The sequence below is a fragment of the Gymnodraco acuticeps genome, unplaced genomic scaffold, assembly GCF_902827175.1.
Source record: "Gymnodraco acuticeps unplaced genomic scaffold, fGymAcu1.1, whole genome shotgun sequence".
NCBI lineage: Eukaryota > Metazoa > Chordata > Actinopteri > Perciformes > Bathydraconidae > Gymnodraco > Gymnodraco acuticeps.
This window is the reverse complement of record NW_022989953.1, coordinates 492,520-511,954: the sequence shown is the minus strand read 5'-3', so window position 1 is coordinate 511,954 and position 19,435 is coordinate 492,520. Positions and strand designations below refer to the sequence as shown.

Below are 19,435 nucleotides of genomic sequence, written 5' to 3'. Positions count from 1 at the left end.
AATGGCGTTCCAGTTGTTTTACAGAAACACTTGCTAATAACATATGCTAGTACACATATTGTAAACTTCATAATAGACACTAATTTACACAGAAATTAATTCCTTAAATAACAATTGGTCACAGTCAATATAGCTACTTATACATCCATGATACCAATACTTGAACTTAGTAAAGAAGGATGAAGGATGGTAGTATTTAGATTATTTGCTTACATTTGAGTGAAATTCCAGCACAGGAAGCAAGCGTTGTTTCAGTAATCTCGGTAAAAATAATAGTAATTAATTTATCTAATAATCGATGCTAAACGATATATGTTTCAGGTAGGAACCAATGTACGAAGCTTTTGTTCTACCGGACGCAACTCATTTGCGCACACTAAGTTCGCCACCGTTTCCTTGGTAACAACACTACGTTCGGCATTCATCATACACAGTAACGATTATTCAACGACATGGACATCCAGGAACGAAGTAAGACAGATTATTTGACTATCATTATTAGTTCAAGGTAGGGGTGAAGTAATACGTTTAGTGAGGACAATGCTAACATGTAGCTAACAAACTGACACTTCGCATGCATTTAGCTAACGTACGCTAACCGTTAGCTTTACTAGCCACCTAACGTTAAGTAACGCTATTCTTCGGTAACGTTAACAAACTCGTTAGCCCTTACTGTCTGTGTGGTGCAACGAAATGTATTGTGAACACTTGCAGCTAACCGAGCTGTTTTGCATAGCTAACAGCTTTGATTTTCACCACAACATCTTCATATATTGCCTCTCCTCATCCTCCAGATGTCCGAGGCTGTGGAGACAACATCGTAGAAATGATTGACATGGACGAAGAAAACTTTGTTATTTCCACGTAGGTACTCACAATCCAGAAACTATGGTTTACATTCAGAGCTCTGAGTTCATGTTTGCTTTTCGAAACCAAATGCAAATGAAAAATAATGTATTGTTCAAGCTGAGTGGTAATTGAAGACTTGTCTCTCGCTGTCTAAGTATTTTATATTTTGAATGCTCAAGACTTGAGCATTAGCTAAGGCTTAAGGGGAGCTAGTGCCATGACGATCAAGTGTCAAGTTCTATCTTACGAGGCTCAAGCTAGAACAAATGATACAATATACGGTGATGTGCTGCATATACAGTCTGCTTTTTTACATCTGAATGGTGTGTCTTGTTTTTTCCTCCAGTTCCTCAGCTGCAGATGCTGCTTTTGATGCTGTTGTTGGCTCAATAGAGGACATCATCATGGGTAGGATTAGTTAAGCAACACCTTCAGCCTTTTCTGTAAGCATTTTGTTGTGTTGGTCTTACTATTTTTGATTTGTGATGATTTATATTCAGCCACCGGAAAGTAAGAAGTGATAATCATAGTTTGATGTTGAAGAAACATCCAATATTATCTTTTTGTTCCTGAAAATGAGGAACTTTGTGTCTTTAAGATGTATTATATACAAATATTGGGAGGTATGCTCCTAAAGTGCTCCAACTATTTGTCTGGATCTGTTCATTCGTGGTGAACATTCTATTACTGAAAAGTATAACGAGTATTTCATATGTTATCCTAGACATTCTTTTAAAGACTACCTTGCTAAACCTACATCTCAAGTGTTTCCGATATTGATATGACTTTTTCTTTAGAGGAGGAGTTTCAGCAGCTTCAGCAGAACTTCATGGACAAACACTACCTGGAGTTTGACGACTCTGACGAGAACAAGCTCAGCTACACGTCCATCTTCAATGAATATGTGAGTTGCTGTGGTCCAATGTATCTCCCTCACCTGTCTCTGAAGAACACGCCATACAATTATCTGATTTGTATTACCCTGTCTATGTACTATACACACGTCCCTTCGGAGATATCTCAGATTTGACCACATCGTCTTTCATTTTTACAGCTCTGTCGAGTAGTCAGGGATGTAAACTAAGACCTATTTCGTTACTCTTGACTGTGGTGTAGGTCGACCTGCTGGAGAAACACCTGGAGCAGCAGCTGCTGGAGAGGATCCCCACCTTCAACATGAACTCTTTCATAGAGCTGCTCATGTAAGATGTGACATCACAACTCTCCCCTGAGCTCCTACAATGACTTCCACTGATAACATACAGCTCTGGAAAAAATGACGAGACCACTCAAACATTTTCTTAAAACTCAATCTCTACATGTATGGCAGCCATTCCATTCCAGTGTCTGTTGAATTGCAACACAGAGAAATGTTGTCAGTAGTTTATAGAATAAAACAAAAATGTGTTGTGGTGCCTGTTGCATCTAAGAAGTTGTATTTTATATTCGGCAACTAGGCGGCACTAAACTACATTTCCCCATGTGTCCCTCTTCCATGTGCAGGCAACACAAAGAGGAGGTGCCAGGGGACATCTTTGACATGCTGCTGACCTTTACTGACTTTGCAGCCTTTAAAGAGATGTTTCTGGAATACAGAGCGGTGAGTTAAACCTACTTTGGTTAGGATTCTCTTTTTTGTATGTTTTTACTTGGTATGTTGACAGTGGGTAAGCCTGTGTTCATGCACATTTAAATCTATACTGATTTCTGCAGACGGTTGGGTAAAAACAAGTGGTTAAACATCTTTTTATCACGCTTTACTTAAAAAGTACAATATGCAAATTCCTGGTAGGGGTCTCTTGAAACAAATCAACAAAACTGATACATCAACAAAAGACTTACTTTGGTCAGATTCTCAAGTAGCGTCTGTAAGGGAAACTTCTGTGCAGCTATGCAGTGGGAGTCACCGACTCAGGAAAGAGACACGGGAAGAGCAGGAGCTTTGATGTCAAACACTGATGGTTTATTTGGAGCTTCGGCTGGAGGATTCACATCACAAGTCACAGCAGCCACGATCTGACTGCACGGTAGAATTGCCACGTCCATTCTGAAGAACTCTACCCCAGACCCGTGTATTTAGCTAGTTCAGAGAGCATCATCAACATGCTGCATAACAAGATAGAATGATAACACCTCTATCAGCTGACGCCAACAGGCAGGAACAGGGAGACAAAACACTGAGAGCACAGCAGCCAAGGTTACAGGTGCCTGTGCTCAGTCAGGACAGTTTGAACTGATACACTGGGTCAAAGTTATGGGCCTTGGAAAATATTCCCCAACAGCGTGGAATTATGGAAGTTGTTTTCCCTACCTCCAATGTCATCGTTTGTGAGGCAGTTATCTTTGCACTTCTAGGATTTATTCAGTTTCATCTATAAGAGGCTTTTACTGGGAGACAAATTATCTTCAGATATCTCGTCCTCTACAAAACAAACTGACTAAAATCAGTAAAACATCAAATAAAGCGAATTCACGTAGAAAATCCTTTCTGAGGTTAAAGATATGTAGTTAGAAAATGCCAAGATCTAAAAAGTATGGTAAATATGTGGCTTAATAAATTGATTAAATAGTCAATTATGACAATCAACCATAACGTGTGCACACGGGGGATACATAGCCATCAAGGCATTTTTTATGAAGAACTGTTACAAATAGACTTTTATTTGTGGTTCTAGGAGAAGGAGGGCCGAGGGCTGGACCTGAGTCAGGGACTGGTGGTCACATCTCTGATCCCCGCAGGACCCTCTGAGGCGCAGTGACACTCACAGAGAACCAACATTTGAATTGCCTCCTCCTCTACAGCACATGTTTATTTAACATTTTGTCCATGGGCCTTCAGAGCTTTGCAGTCTAATGATGAGCTGCTGGAAACACTCCCCGTAAATCTACAGTCTGTGCACAAAGGACTCCTAACGGCCAAATTGTAAATGCATTCCTCTGTGTTTTATGTGGCGAAGGTATGTGTGTTTAAGACGCCCTCTAGTTAATGAGTGAGATCTTTCTTTCTACTGTGCAACCACTGCACTGGGCACAATGACTACTTGAAATATGGACATGTGTGTACCTGGAATCTACAGATTTACGCACCATTTGATGTCTTTGCAAGTTCTGCCCAATAACGGAGAAGGACTCTGGTGCTGCATTGGACTAATGTATGTTTTTCATGTCTTCTCACTGGTTCTTATGTGAATGTATCAACAAACCCCCCTGTAAGCAGAGGAGACCATTTGTGTGAATGTGTAACTCGGCTCTCTTTGCCTGGGTTGGTATTTTTTGTAAGAAAATAATATATGTTTTATGAAGTTTTAAATTATTTTGTCAGTTTGAAACGTATTCGATTGAGCTTTGCGCCTGTGAAAGTCAGTCTTTAGGTATTTAGTGACTGTGTGTCTGTGTGAGAGCATGTGCGTGTGTCTGCAATTAAAAATAAGATGTATGTTTTAAGTACAATGTCAAAGGTATTTTCTGATGTTTCATTTGTTGGTAAAACGATATTTTTAAATAAACATTTAAAAGACTTACATTGAATTTCATGTGTTTTTTTATTTGATCAAGTGCATGCTTGAGCCCCAGCACTCAACATATGGTTTTACTAGTATTGTAATTCTTGGTACAAAATGACACAACGTATTTTATAAAGGCACATACAGCAGGAGTTTAGCCCTGTCTCATATAAATCAAAGAAAAAAATGTTACACACTTTTGTTCCACAGCTCAGTACTTAGAAGAACAATATCTGAATAATTAAAGGGTCTTAATGTCCCGCAGAAACCATGCATCTTTATAACATACATTCTTGAAAGACTCACTTTCCGTGTTTCAGTGCTTTGGCTAGGTCCATGGAGAATTTATGAATGAGTCTGGATTTCCTGTTTAGAACATCGAATTGGATTTCTGCACGACTTTACGTTACTATTAGTCTTTAAACCTTCTGCACTGCTATAACTTAGTATTTTAGATCATTTCTTATATGATCATCACAGAAAGCAAACGCAAGCGTCAAGCATGTTCCAACATGGACCTACTCAACAAACGCGCTCTGTAAACAGGTAATGCTAAACAAACAATCTCAATGTATCTTCATAGTTCTTCTTGATAGATGACAGTCCTAGGGCTACACACTGCAGAAATGTTTAAAATCAAAGTTGAGTCAGGCTGCCCAGTGCTAATGTAAGCGGTGTGTTATTGTGAACTAGTCCTCTTATAGCCACAGGAACATGGATTCATTCATTAATAACCAAGGACACACCGTTAGAGCCGTTAACACCATTCATTACCAATGCCATTTTATTATCTAGTGGCCAAGTTTGACTTTTAAATCATGAACAATAACTGCACTAGCCCTGAAGTTCTAAATACATTCTTCCATGGTTGGGTAACCTTACTTTAAATATATAGATAGTTTGCCATTTTGGAAAAAATAGGCTTATGTTTTCTTGCCGAAAGTTAAATGAGAAGGTTGATGCTACACTCAATGTATGTGTAAAGATAAGGTATGCAGCCAAATAGCTTAGCATAAAGGCTAGACATGGGCAAAAAGATAGCCTAGCTATTTTCAAAGATAACAAAATGAGCTTTACTGTGAGTGTATTTTGTTACCTTCGAACAGAGCTAGGCTAGCTTTCCCCCTTGCATTCTTTATGCTAAGCTAAGCGGTTGCTTTATTTGTGTATTCAACATAGCTTCATATACAGACCTAAGAAGGGTATATCAATCTCTTGGTAAGCAGGCATTTAAATTAAAAATACATTTTCCCATCACACCATTGTATAACCTACATTTGAACCACTATCATATTTATTTGTTTACAATACTATTATTGAATATATTATTTCATGGACGCCTATTCAGACCTCAGTGCAGTTTATCAGATCACCTTGAAATAAAGATGTTGTTGTATTGATACAGTGCAGTTCAGGTGGAGAATCCATTGCTGCCAAAACATTTTTTCACAATTTGAAGGTTAGACGCTATTGAGTTGGACTGAAAAGTAAAATACCTGACGATATCTTCAGTCTGAATTAGGTTTCATCTTATTATTAATACTCAGGATATTGAAACGTCAGGAGTCAGCAGTTATACTCAGCAGTAGATCATCCATATAGCTAACTACAGTTTCTTAAAGAGTTCACAAGGAGTCTGTGTCCCGACCAGTTCAACAGGTTTCAGTCTTAGGTCGGCACTGTGTTGGTTGCAGCATTTCCTCCATCTCCCTTCCAGTCCAAATAGGAGAAGAAAGCACTGGCTCCATACGCCACAGTCACTACGGCACCGAAGAACTGAACAGAGAGGTAATAGGGGAAAAGAGACACAATTAAACTTCTTTAACAACTTCAGGAAGCAGATCAATGGTTAATCTATTAACCATGTCCTGATTTGCCACTATGCATGATACATGCTTATGTATCCTTTCTCCTGTGCTTCAGAGGCATTATATTGCAAGGAGTCTGCGATAGCAAAGGGGCCAGGGTGGAGAGTGTGTGTGTGAAATCATATCTGGTAATGCTACTGTAGCTGTAAACCAGCATGGACTTTAGCCAATAACAGACAATAAAAAGGCCCTGTATCTGACACTGGTGATCTTTACTGTGACATTTTTTAAATCTCACAAACACACACATTCCATCTGTTGACTTACATCCACCTTTTTTTAAATTATTGAACAATAACTCAGCAGAGGGGAGGAGCAAGTGACAGCTGGGGTACAAAGGTAACTGCTCTTTAAAACACATATCACATGACATGTTTCCAGACATGTGATCCGTGTCACCCTTCTCTTTCTGCCTCTGTCATATCTTGAGCTTCGGTTATAGCCTACCTGCCACAGCCTGATAAGAACAAATGCTAACATAATCACTCAACAGTGACAGCGAGGGAGGGAAAACATTCCAATGTTGTATGACTAACTGAATACAAGACTCCTGGATTTTTTGTCCAAAATATTGATTATTTTCAGAAGTATTTGCCTTTACAGACAAATGATCAGAGGGTGATGTCATAGTGATTCTTGCATATTAATTCATGCCTTTATATTTAAGTGAGTGACAGTGGTGTCAGGCATCTTACAGCAGCAGCTGCCAAATGTCCATAGAAATTAAAGTATCGGTAGGGATGCACAGTTGAGGCGTTGGTCAAGAAGGCCGTCAGATAGAGGACCGTGGCTGCAGCGGTATACACCATCACCTAGCACAAAAAGGAGAACAATTAGCCACATTTCTCTCAGAGCTTCTTTCCTTGTTTCCCCCTTTGTCCCCTCTTTGTTGTCTTTTTCTTTTGAGTTGTTCCATATCTTACCTCTTCCTCCATCGACTTTTTTAGTCAAACTCTTAATTTGACTAAACCTCAAATGATCCTTCACAGTGACACTTCAATCTAAATTATGCTGACTTTTTCTTGTTTATGAAGAATTGATTAAAGGGTCACAATTATGCTATTCTGTTTTCCCTTTCCTGTAGTGTGTTATATAGGTTTATGTGCATGTAAATGGTCTGCAAAGGCTAAAATCCCATAGCTCCCTCCAGAGGGAGTTTCTCTCCCACTCCCCCTCTACCTGAAACGCATTGATTGTAGTCCTTTGTATACTTCCGTAACATAGTGACATCACTGCGTTACACTCGCACTTCTATTGGCTAACCCTCCAACGCATTGCACGTGATAGACTAAGGGGCGGGACATCACTTAGCATTGACCAATCATAACAGAGCATGCCTGCTAACTAATCAGAGCAGACTGGGCTTTGGTTTCAGACAGAGGGTGAAAAGAGGTGCTGCAGCACAGGCAGTATGAGAAAAATAAAGAGCTTTTTGAACATTAATGCATGGGGACATGTGACAGTAGAGGCAAAAAATACATTTACATAACCTGAAAATGAGCATAATAGGGTTCCTTTAATACATTTAATGACAAAATCCCCCAACCCAACTAATATAATTTGCACAGGGAGACTGTGTTAGTTGTTCACCTGACAGATTTCTGTCTATGCTCTTCTTGCTGTTGAAGTGGATGGAATTTCTTTACACTAAACTCCTCACCGATAATAACCAAGAACGTCTTTTAGTCAAACTTAAATGATTATTTATCCATTATGTTAAATGTTTTGAAAGCAAGCAAAACAAGTCTGAAAAACGTTTCTTTATATTCCTCCTGGCCTCCTCCCCTCCCATAGTCCCTTCCTTCCTACCGTCAGGGGCCAAGGGATAAAGGTGATTTTTTGCTGGGCGTTGAACAGGATCGTGAGGAAGAGGATGGTGGTGAGGATCCACAGAGTGACTGCCACAAACATCACCCAGCCGTACGCTGGAATCGCTGTGTAGGGGGTGCTGGCTATCAACGCCCAATGGATAAGGCCCAGACACTAGAGAGGTGAGAGAGAGGTTAATATACTGTGTATACTAACAACATACAACTATGCTTAGTGATGTACCATAGCTTTGCATTCTTTCAATTCAATTAAATTGTTTGTGAGTTCATTCAGGGAATTATTGAGTCCTTGTTTGGTGCAAAAAACACTTTTAAAGGGACAGTTCAGCCCAAATTCAGAAATGTATGCCTTATATTACTCATTTTGTAAGAGGGTGTTATTTGGTAAAAATAATATAGTTCCTAGATGAAACTGCTCAAAACCAGCTATTTATTATCTTTAGTGACTGGGTCATGAGTCCTGGAAAGAGACAGTGCTGTTGCTCAAATGTAGTCGCCATCTAGTTCCATTATATTTAAGATAACACTCTGTAACTCTGGCCCAAACAATCTAGATTAATAAATAACACTACCTGGGTATTCTTAGTTGTGTGGTGAACAGCCAGTTCCTCACCTCCTCAAGGGGGGTCCGGGGGCATGCTCCCCCGGGAAGATTTTAAAAAAAATATTGAAGTTAAATGCATCAACCTGGTGCACTTTGAGAGCAAAATGAATTTATGGATACATCTCTCAACACCCATATGAAACAGAACTGTAAACACATTTTCTTTTTCTTTATGGATATTTTACAAATCACTCACCTTTTAAACTGTATTCTTGTTTTACTGTCATATAGTATTTCATAACTGTTTTTCATTTATTCTCATAAATGGTGACCAAACCGTTTGAGACCTACTGAGACAACTAGACTAAAGTTAACTATCTAAACACTCAGAGTCCCTTACCTCCCTGAGCTGTAGTTATCTCTCTCAGTCTGACAGGAGAGTGTGGCGTGAGTGCGTGATATATGGGTTAATTGCGTGACTCTCACGCTCAATGCGTGCATGGTAGGGATGTGCATCTCCATCACTGAGGCCGATGCGATGCGCATCTCGATACGTTGCCAACATACGATACATTTGAAACACCAGGCGATGCGATACGTTACGATTCACCCCTGTTGCGATACAGTTCGATACGATTTGATTCAACATTATGCGATTCGGGGCGATACGATTCAACACGATGCAAAATAATGATACTTGAATATGGTACGACAGAGGATTTTTGTTTTATTTATATGCAGCAAATCATAAATTAACAAAAATGTGCTTTACATATTTGGTTCTCTCTACTAGTAGCCTACTGCGCATCCCATCATGCTGTTTATTTTGTACCCTTTTTGCCTTAAAAAGCTCTCCAGAGTACAATTGTATAACACCTCACAGTTAAACAATTTAAGGATGCATTGCCCATGATTAACAATGTACAAATAACAACTACCAAAGTGCAATGCCCATACAGCTGCCAGCCTGATGTGCTTAACACTCATTCATAGTCTAACTCACCAGTGAGCAGAAAGCAGTGGGTTCTATGGGAACAATAAAGAAAATAACCTTTCACAAACAGGTATTTCACAACTGCTTACAGTAACATTTAAACTATTATTGGCAGTCACAGTCTGCTGTAAAACACCACTCTCTCTGACAGAACACCTCACTGAGTGATTTCACTCACACATGTCTAACTTTCAGGTTTCTCTTTTCAGCCGCAGACCCCATGTCGCCTCTTTATGTGCGTCGCTAAGTTCCTCGTACTACTTGTGTTCTTTAAAGCGGCACGGCATCGTTTACAATTTGTGAGCGATTTTTCAAGTTGACCGTCTTTCTTTGTGTGTTGCCAAACGTTTGATTTGTAGGTATTTTTCGGTGCCCTGTGTTTCTCTTACTCCTCGACCTCCATGTGTGTTGATAACTGAGACTCTCGGCCTCCATAGTGCGAAGCAAAGATCAAAGATCTTCTCTGATGAGTGCTGACAGGATGAGGGGATATTATATGAATGAATCGTTTTTTTACCGATGCAAAAACGCTACAATAGAGAGGCGAAGTCCCGCCCATCTACTTCCGACCCATGGGACTTTATTTCGGGAAAATTATGTATTGAAGTCAATGGGGAGAGAAAACGTATCTTTCGATCCCGTTTGAATTGTGCCATGAATTACACATATGATGTTTGTCAATCTTAAAAAATAATTTCCATGTCAAAAAAGTCACAGTTTGTCGTAAAACTTTTGAAATATAAGACTATGGAAAATACGCAACTAGAAAGACTACAAATCCCAGAGTAAGTGATGTCATAACTGATGTCACAATTGTTTTCCTCCACTAAATAAGAGATAGCTAAGATAAGATAACTTTAACAAGATGCCTGTGTGCTTAGTACCAGATTGTTATCATACCAGCAATGGGTCTTGCTCGTTCTTTCGCTTTCCGTCTGATGAAAGGACCAGGAGTGGCTGGCTGGATCAAGTTAGCTACCTAGCTAGTAGCTAGCACGTTAGTTAGCATTACAGCCTTAGCCTTGTAATTTTTATTAGCCTTAACATGAAGTACATTAAGTAACCCAAAATGTTAAACAGTAAGAGTAGTATAAGGTGACCAGAATTTCAAAATTAAAACCGGGGACATTTTGAATTTTGCGGTCAAAATATCATTAACATATCCAATTTTCTTCACTGTTAAAGAAAAAAGGGGGACAATTCTGGTTCAATTTAATTTGAACATTTTAACTGTTGGATACAAACAGAAGGACGATAGCTCATATGAGACTTCCAAGGTCTTCTATTTTGAAACTGTACATCAGATTGTCCAGATTCTCTCGGAGTGATTAGATGGGGTGTCCTGCTATCACCCTGGAATGAAATACGTTTTTGATAATTTGACAGTTTTTTATTTATTCTTGTATAAAAACAGAAGGACGATAGCCCATATATGAGATTTCAAAAGTATTTTATTTTGAAACTCTACATCAGATTTTCCTGATTTTCTCTGATTGACTAGATGGGGTCTCCTGCTATCACCCTGAAGTGAAATAAGTATTTGATTGACTTTGAATGACTCTTTGATTATGGACAGTTCCATTAAATAATAATCAAAATATAGATGGACAATAGATCTAATTTGAGATTTTAACAAAACAGCATACATTTTAAATTGTGCTTCAGAAAGTAATGTTATTTTAGGAGTGTTGTGAGATGGTGTCAACATCAATTGAAATTAGTCACCCAGTGGAAATGTCCGATATGTCTTCATAACTGTATCCTTACATTTTACATTCACTCAGTTATAATGTGGTAGTTATACGTAGTTTGTTTTAAATTATTATTGATCACATTTTATAGTACATATTTCTTAATTTAAGCTCCAACATGAATATGTTTGGTGTGTTTTTTAGGTATATTTGTTATTGACCGAGTAAACGCTTTTATTTTGAAGGCAGTTTTTACAGGCCTCTACCGTAATGCATAGGATATTCGCGCACCGCAATACAACGTGCGGGCTGGCTTGACTGTGTTTTCCGAAGTGGGGGCTGGCATGACCGCAGTCTGTTTACCCAGTGTTTCCTGACATGAAACGTTTTATTTCACCTTCCTATGTGTTTTTAACGTATATTAAAAAACGGGGACAGTTTCAACCGGGGACAGGCCAATACAAACGGGGACTGTCCCCGGAAAACGGGGACGTCTGGTCACCCTAGAGTAGTAGTCATATTTCGTGAACCCTTTGAAGAGTACTGTCACACCGGTGTGATCATTCTATAATACACCGTTTAAGCCCGGATGCCCCCGGTGGAGAAATGCTAATGCTAACGCTACATTAGCATCGGCGATCTGTTCTACTTTATGCTATCTGCACAAATGGTTGACATTAAACATTAAAAAGACCAGGTAGTTCAGAGAGAATCAAAGGAAGGCAGGCAGGCAGCTTGGCATGACATTCTTCTGGACGTGTTTCATTGTGGTGATAGTGAGGGTAGTCAATCCCTTTTTTGGCAAGACAGTAGTGACGGCCATCTTGGTCACGTGTGTTGTTCTGCGAGACCAGAGTTGTAGTTCATTGAGCGTTTCACACAACAAAATGTGTTACTTCACAGTTTTACGACACATTTAAAAAAATTTGACATGCAAAAGTATCTTTTAAATTGACAAACATCATATGTGTAATTCGTGGCACGATTCAAACGGGATCGAAAGATAATCTTTCTCTCGCCATTGACTTCAATACATAATTTTTCCGAAATAAGGTCCCATGGAAGTCCACTGGAAGGGGAGGGACTTCGCCTCTCTATCGATGCATCGCGAGTTCAACCCAAACTGTAGCCGATGTGCACTCTTTCAACTGGTGCACTCACATCTTGAACGTTTATGCCAGTGCACCGATGCAAATCGGTGAATCTTAACATCCCTAGTGCATGGCAGCCCTGGTGTGTACCAGTCTGTCTGTGAGCGTGTTTGCTCTGATTAGATGATGTCACTCAGGTGTGTGGTCCCAATCTGCCCAGCAACACCATGGTAACCAACTGCAGAACTGAGTCCCATTAAGAGCATTGAGGATTATATCTGACAATTTTGCCACCTGTTCAAAAACTATGGCTCCTATCAAAAAATGTACAGACCGTGAGCATCAAGGAACCCCAATGAACTGTTATATGTTTTTATTTTGGGTTTTGTGTGTAAAATGTGGAGATGGGAGCAGTTTGTTTAAAGTGTATTGGGAGCTAGGTGGACTTTTTTACAAGTTTTTGTCTCTTCAACGTAGAAGAGGTTTTCCTACGTTTTTCATGAAAAATGATGTCCAAGGAGTGTAGGGTTTGGGAATTATGGCAGGTTTAAAACGTTTTTTTGGGCGAATTTCAAGCACTCTACGAGCTGCCCAATAAACATTAATGTTAAAATCTGAAGAAGGCCTCTTTACCAAGCTCCAAACTAAGTGAAATATCTTAAAAAGTGTAAAAGATATGAAAACTCTGAATAACAAGTTTTATGGCTGAATGTCTTGGTGATCATTTTAAAGTTGGAATGAAGTCTCTAGCTGAAAGTATGTGGAAGGAGTAGCATTTGGCGTAAGGTGTAGGAAAAGAGGATTTGAAGGCTCCTCCCATTGAGTTCCATGTTAAAAAAAGAGTTTAAAAAGCTGAATATTTCAAAAAGTATAAAATATTTTGAAAAAATTGAAAGTTTCCCATCATGTGCTGAAAAGGCTGAATAGTTTGATATTTGAATGGTTTCTGTAGCTGAAAGTATGCTGAAGTTATTAAGAGCCAAACTATTTGGTGAAATAAGAAGATGATTAAAGAATCGAAGAACTATAATGGAATGCTGTGGCACAGCATTCGCACTAATAACTGACATACATGTTGAAAAATCAGCATTATCATATAGTTAAAGGTCCCATGTCATGCTTTTCCGGTTATTACCCGTCCCCTTGTGTGTTATAAAGGTTTTTATGCATGTAAACGGTCTGCAAAATCACAAACCCTCAAAGTACACCCTGTAGCGAGTAAAACTCTAACACAGAAAAGACCTGCCTATGCTGCCCCAGAACGCCTCGTTGGAGATTTCTCTTTTCTTCCTGGGTACAGTGATGTGACCATACCCAAATGGACCCATTGGTCCAAATGATGGACCAATCCGTGGAGCTCCTCTCACACACACACACACACACACACACACACACACACACACACACACACACACACACACACACACACACACACACACACACACACACACACACACACACACACGCACGCACGCACGCACGCACACACACACACACACACACTCAGGTAAGGGGTGCTAGTGGAGCCTCGCAGCGGCGAAACTGTGGCGCGCTTACACTGTAGGTGGGTGCTAGTGGAGCCTCGCAGATGGGGGTGCTGCACCCCCCTCAGCACCCCCCCCTTCCCGCGTCCATTCGCGATGTCTCGCTGTCTCGCTGTCTCGCAGACCCCACGCAGCAAGCAGGAAATGAACCCAGCTCACACTGTCCGCTCCTCGCAGCAGCGAGCCTCGCAACGTCCCGCCAACACGGCACCCAGACCCCACACAGAATTCTCATCTGTTTGTCATTACTGGTGTCATTTTCTGGTTGCTAACACCATTGTAACACATAATCACTGATGTTCCACTGTAACGGTGGTGGACTCTTCAGAACAGAGTGGGCGAGCTGACCAATCAGAGCACAGTGGGCTCGCAGGGAGGGGGGGGGGGCAGGAGCTCCAACAAGCCGTTTAGGACAGAGAGTGAATACACATGCTATACAGAGATGCTGTATGAGAAACCAATGTGAGTTTGGAAATATAAATCTATTCTAGTAGACCTCAACAATGGAATTATGATCAGTAGGAATGGCCATGACATGGCACTTTAAATAAAGTCTATTGCTGTTGGTCACAATGACAGCACTGACAAGCCGATGTTCAACATGTATAGTGTTCACAATGTTCACTATCTTAAAGTAAAGATGTTAACATCAACATGATGAAGTACCGCTGTGGATGATGGAATAGTCCTTAGTTCTGAAGTTATTTAGTCATAAACCAAAGTATAGGATATCATTGAATTGCGACCTTATAAAAAGTAAAGTCTCAACACAAGAAAAAGTCAGAGGATGCCAAAGTCAGTCGGGTTCATCCTGTGGAGAACATGAATATCTTTAAAGCATTACTTGTAAATCTATCCTATATTTATTTAGATATTTCAAACTGAACCTAAGCGGTGGACTTAACATCTTTAACAAAACCACATGTAAAATATAGAGAGTGACATGTGATGCCAGTGTTGGTCTAATGTATTTACAGTACATTCCTGTCTGAAATTCAGTTTAAGCGTAACATTCACCATAAAAGAGACATCCAGACAGAAACCACACACCGCTCCGTGTCTCTCTGCTGCTTCTGTCCCACAACAAAGGACATTAAAAGGACAGTATATTATGTATGCTGGTATCATCTTTCACTTTTTGCACACCTGACACACACACACACACACACACACACACACACACACACACACACACTATAAGAACTATATATTATTACTCTTCATGTCATCTATAAGCTCTACAACAGGTTCAATTATGCAGATGTGTTTTATTATTAATATTATTTATTAATATTGCATAAGGAGCTGGGAGTTTGAAACAGGAAACCAGCTATAGTATAAATATAACCCTTAGTGCATATGCATGAATGAAGAATGTACATTAGCGTAATATCTGGCCTCTTGCTCCACTGTTAAATTATTATCTTTGTTATGTTGACGTAATTTAAAATTGGGCCAATGCATTTTTACAAGAGGGATGTAGGCCGAATCATTTTGGTTTCCAAATCCTTTCGAATAACTGTTCTGGTAGGCCATTTCCCATTTTTGCTCCTTTTCTCTGTTATTACACACACTAAAAACACACACACACACACACACACACACACACACACACACACACACACACACACACACACACACACACACACACACACACACACACACACACACACACACACACACACACACATACACACACACACACACACACACACACACACACACACACACACACACACACACACAGTCACACTACTAAAAAAGGGGCTCAGTTAAACTTGATAAGATGGCATTTAGTAAGGTGGCATTTAGCGATTATATCAACAGTTTTCCATATCAATATTTTACCTGTGTACTAAACAAAGGCAAAGGAAAAGACATGCACACAAAACACACAAACACACAGGCTACTTAAAATCCAGAGATTACTGATGCAAATTTCTGAAATAACATGGAGTTAATGACTGGTTTTGATGTTACCAGCCGGCAGAAAATGGTAACACTCTTGTGATTTGTAAAATAAGATCTATAAGAAACCGTAAATGACATAAGTAACCTATAATTAATGCTGAACAAGCTATTTTTATGCCACCAAAGTGTTAAATTAACTTTCATGAACTGAACACATAAGTCCTAGAAAGAGGACTTCCACCGAAAGCATATCAAGCTTTATCGTCTGTATTTGTCTATATGTGATCACAATTTACAAAATGAACATCATGGTGAACTTACGTAGGCTTAAAACTAGCATTTGAGGTCATAAACTGCTTAGGAAAATATTTACTATGGTAATAAATCAATTGAAACTTATGGCTCATTCTCTCATAGACTTTCATAAATTAATTGATATGATGGAGAATGTAAGATTCCTTATTGACTGTCAGTCACTTAGACAAAAACTAAGACTTAAACTAGAAAGAAAGTTGCACTCTTACAAATGAGATACTAAATTCACGAGTACTATATGAACTTTAGTCTAGACCTTTATTGAAGCTGTATAATTTACACAATGATCCTGTTAATTTAGACATTTGCTGTCAAATTGCTTTAAGATTGATATTGTAACAATGTGCTTGGAAATCTTGTTTAAACTTTCACACTACCAGAAACATATAAAGACCAAGGTTGTTGTTGGTCTGTTAAGATGTCACCTGTACTAGTTTTTTGGCACATGAAATGCAGAAACTCCTAGCTGACACACCTCATAAACTTTGCCAGAGAGTCTTTTGAATACACTGTGCACATGACTTCTGACTACTAGCTAACTAGCCTTGCTACAAAACCATCAAAAGACAATAAAGCTTGCTCCTCATAAAGCATGGAGAAGTGACCGATGTTTAACAGCCACATTATATACAATGTGGACATTGTACCGCTGAAGCTACACAGTAGGTTCAAGGTAATAGGGGATGGTCAGAGGGGTGTGACACAGATCTCACAGCCAGTCACATGTCCTCTGTGTGGACACAGTTTAGTGCAAATACATCACTGATACTTCCAACTAACTTCATGTGATCAAAATACTAGACCAGTTAAAGATGTTAAAGTCTGGGGATTTTGATATCTTCCTTTTATTGTCAACAAAGACCACAAAAGACCAAAACCAACAATGATTTGATGCCATACACTATTGTCTATATACCCAGAGTCTGATATATCTTCTTGTAGCCTCAAATATATCTTAAAACTATTAAAAACACTGTAGTTGTAATGTTTACACATTATGATGAACATTTGTAATGTGGTTTATTTTAAGGTGACAACCATCCTGCTGGTGTAAATTCTCCCTACAGCAAATGTTAATCCGCAGATGTAGATAATCACAAACAAATGTATGTATATATAAATGACTGCCATAATCTGGGTAAGGAATTCTGAATTCTGAATAATATGGTTACATATTGTTGGCTTTGGTCCTTTCATTGTATGTTGACAATTAGAAAAATACAAAATATCACCAGTCAAGGTAAGCCATGATGAAACAGAATAGTATAGACAAACTGGACTTTGGACAAAATAGAACATAAACAATAGAGTTGATCTCTGAATAGAGTTGAATAGAGTAAAGACAGAAGAGCTTGGTATCTGTTACATACTATTTCCACCATCATGAGGATTGCTGGGATGCTCCGGATAAAGGACATGTCCATGATATTGGTGACGCTGGCAGTCAACCCTCGGAGGCTGTTGCCCCCCTGCTGAGAGCTCTGGGTTGGGGTGGAGCTGGTTTCCGTAGTAACTTTGGAAGGGAAGTCTGCCATGATCACGCAGCTTATTAGACGATCGGCTTCTTGGAAACAGCCACGCCAACAACAAACTCCCTAAGAACTAAGGCTCAAATTGAAGATCTCTGATGAAATATGTCCTTGACTAAATCCACTGGTGGAAAATGCAAGACTAAATCTTAAGATTAAAGGTTAGCTATGTCCAAAAACAAAGTATTAAAAAAACACAGATTTAAAACGACTTGATATGTAAAAAGGTAAGAGAAAACTATCGGAAGTGTTAAAGAGAAGCCCTCCAGTGAAATATCCAGGGTCAGATATCCAGCAGTCACTCCCTCCACCTGCACTAACAGGTGTCTAATGGTGCTGGTGTGAGTCAGTATCTCTCTCTCTCTCTCTCTCTCTCTCTCTCTCTCTCTCTCTCTCTCTCTCTCTCTCTCTCTCTCTCACACACACACACACACACACACACACACACACACACACACACACACACACACACACACACACACACACACACACACACACACACACACACACACACACACACACACACACACACACACACACACACACACACTCACACACACGCATACACACCCTCATTATTTCGTCATCCTCTCTCTATGTGTCTCCCTCTCTCTCCGTCTTTATCTTCCCCTGGCACCTCCCGTATGACACCAAAGGGCGGCCTTACCTGAGTGACTCATTAACCTGTTTGAATACTGGGAGGAGATAAAAATAACACAACAGAAAGAAGTGACTCCATAATGGTATGGCTGCTTTTGCATATTCAAAATAAGGCAAAGCAGTCTGCTGCATTGAGTTGATCACATATGATCTGAATCTTCGAGCAAACATAAGAACTGCCTTAAACACACAGGATTGTGCACTCCAAGCAAAACAGCAGAGCCGTGTATTTTTTTTTTTTTACCACTAACAGTCATGTGTTGATAGATATTCAGTGATGGTTCGCTAACCTGTTAAGCCCCAAGCCTGTTTTTCAGGTCTCAGGCTTGAAAATGACATTTTGACTATATCTTCACTTCTAAAAGGGGTACATTAATAATCTTTTTTTTCGAAGCAATGATACCCCTGTGAGTTGGATGTAGAAAATTCAGAATCAATATAGATGTTTTTACTTTAAAGTAAATTCAGATTGAACATAGTAAAACAATTTAAATTATAGCTTCCGTCCAAAAGAAACCCATTACTTATAGTGAAAACCACCCTTGAATGATGGGATAGTAGACAAAAAGCTTTAGGAATCCAAACTATAACATATAATAAGTACCCTACATCAAGATTGATGCAAAACAAGTGAAGTTTGACCTTTTTACGGCCCGTCCACACGGCGGCATGCGCTGAAGCTTCAACGCTTCTGCCCATTCACTTTGAATGGGGTGACGTCACACTTTGCCGAACTGCATTGTGGGAGCGTCGCTTCGCTTTGTTCGCGTCGCTTTGTTCGCGTCGCTTTGTTCGCGTCGCTTTGCTTGCGTTGCTTGCTTCAAAAGTTGAGCAATGTTAAACACGAATAGAATCAATAGATTACATTTATTTCGTGACTATAACACGAAATGCCGTGAGACTTGGTTGCATAATTAGACCTTAACTTGTTAGTATGTTGTTATAAACTATAAACTGAGGATTTGACCGCGTCGCTATGGTTAATACTTTTAGAAACAGGATTTTATATAAAGTCTTGAAGTATTATACAAGTGAAACTACATTTTGCTTTAATTCCATGTAATTGTAGAATAAACACAGTCTTCCTTTGAAGATGTATAAGTCAGG

At 39.5% G+C, this 19,435-nt stretch overlaps 2 protein-coding genes across 2 annotated transcripts; one reads left to right on the top strand and one right to left on the bottom strand.

Annotated features, from left to right (window-relative positions):
- The first annotated feature begins 341 nt into the window (after positions 1-341).
- arl2bp (ADP-ribosylation factor-like 2 binding protein) lies at positions 342-4,370 on the top strand. Its single transcript, XM_034210654.1, has 7 exons — positions 342-471; positions 795-864; positions 1,196-1,257; positions 1,647-1,753; positions 1,966-2,051; positions 2,353-2,449; positions 3,525-4,370. The coding sequence occupies exons 1-7, from the start codon at positions 453-455 to the stop codon at positions 3,606-3,608; spliced, it is 525 nt and encodes a 174-aa protein (XP_034066545.1). The 5' UTR covers positions 342-452; the 3' UTR covers positions 3,609-4,370.
- A 34-nt stretch (positions 4,371-4,404) lies between these two features.
- On the bottom strand, positions 4,405-17,986 carry pllp (plasmolipin). The gene is made up of 4 exons (XM_034210629.1): positions 17,510-17,986; positions 8,030-8,203; positions 6,916-7,032; positions 4,405-6,128 (listed from the first exon to the last, which is right to left on the bottom strand). The coding sequence occupies exons 1-4, from the start codon at positions 17,672-17,674 to the stop codon at positions 6,021-6,023; spliced, it is 564 nt and encodes a 187-aa protein (XP_034066520.1). The 5' UTR covers positions 17,675-17,986; the 3' UTR covers positions 4,405-6,020.
- Between the last annotated feature and the right edge of the window lie 1,449 nt (positions 17,987-19,435).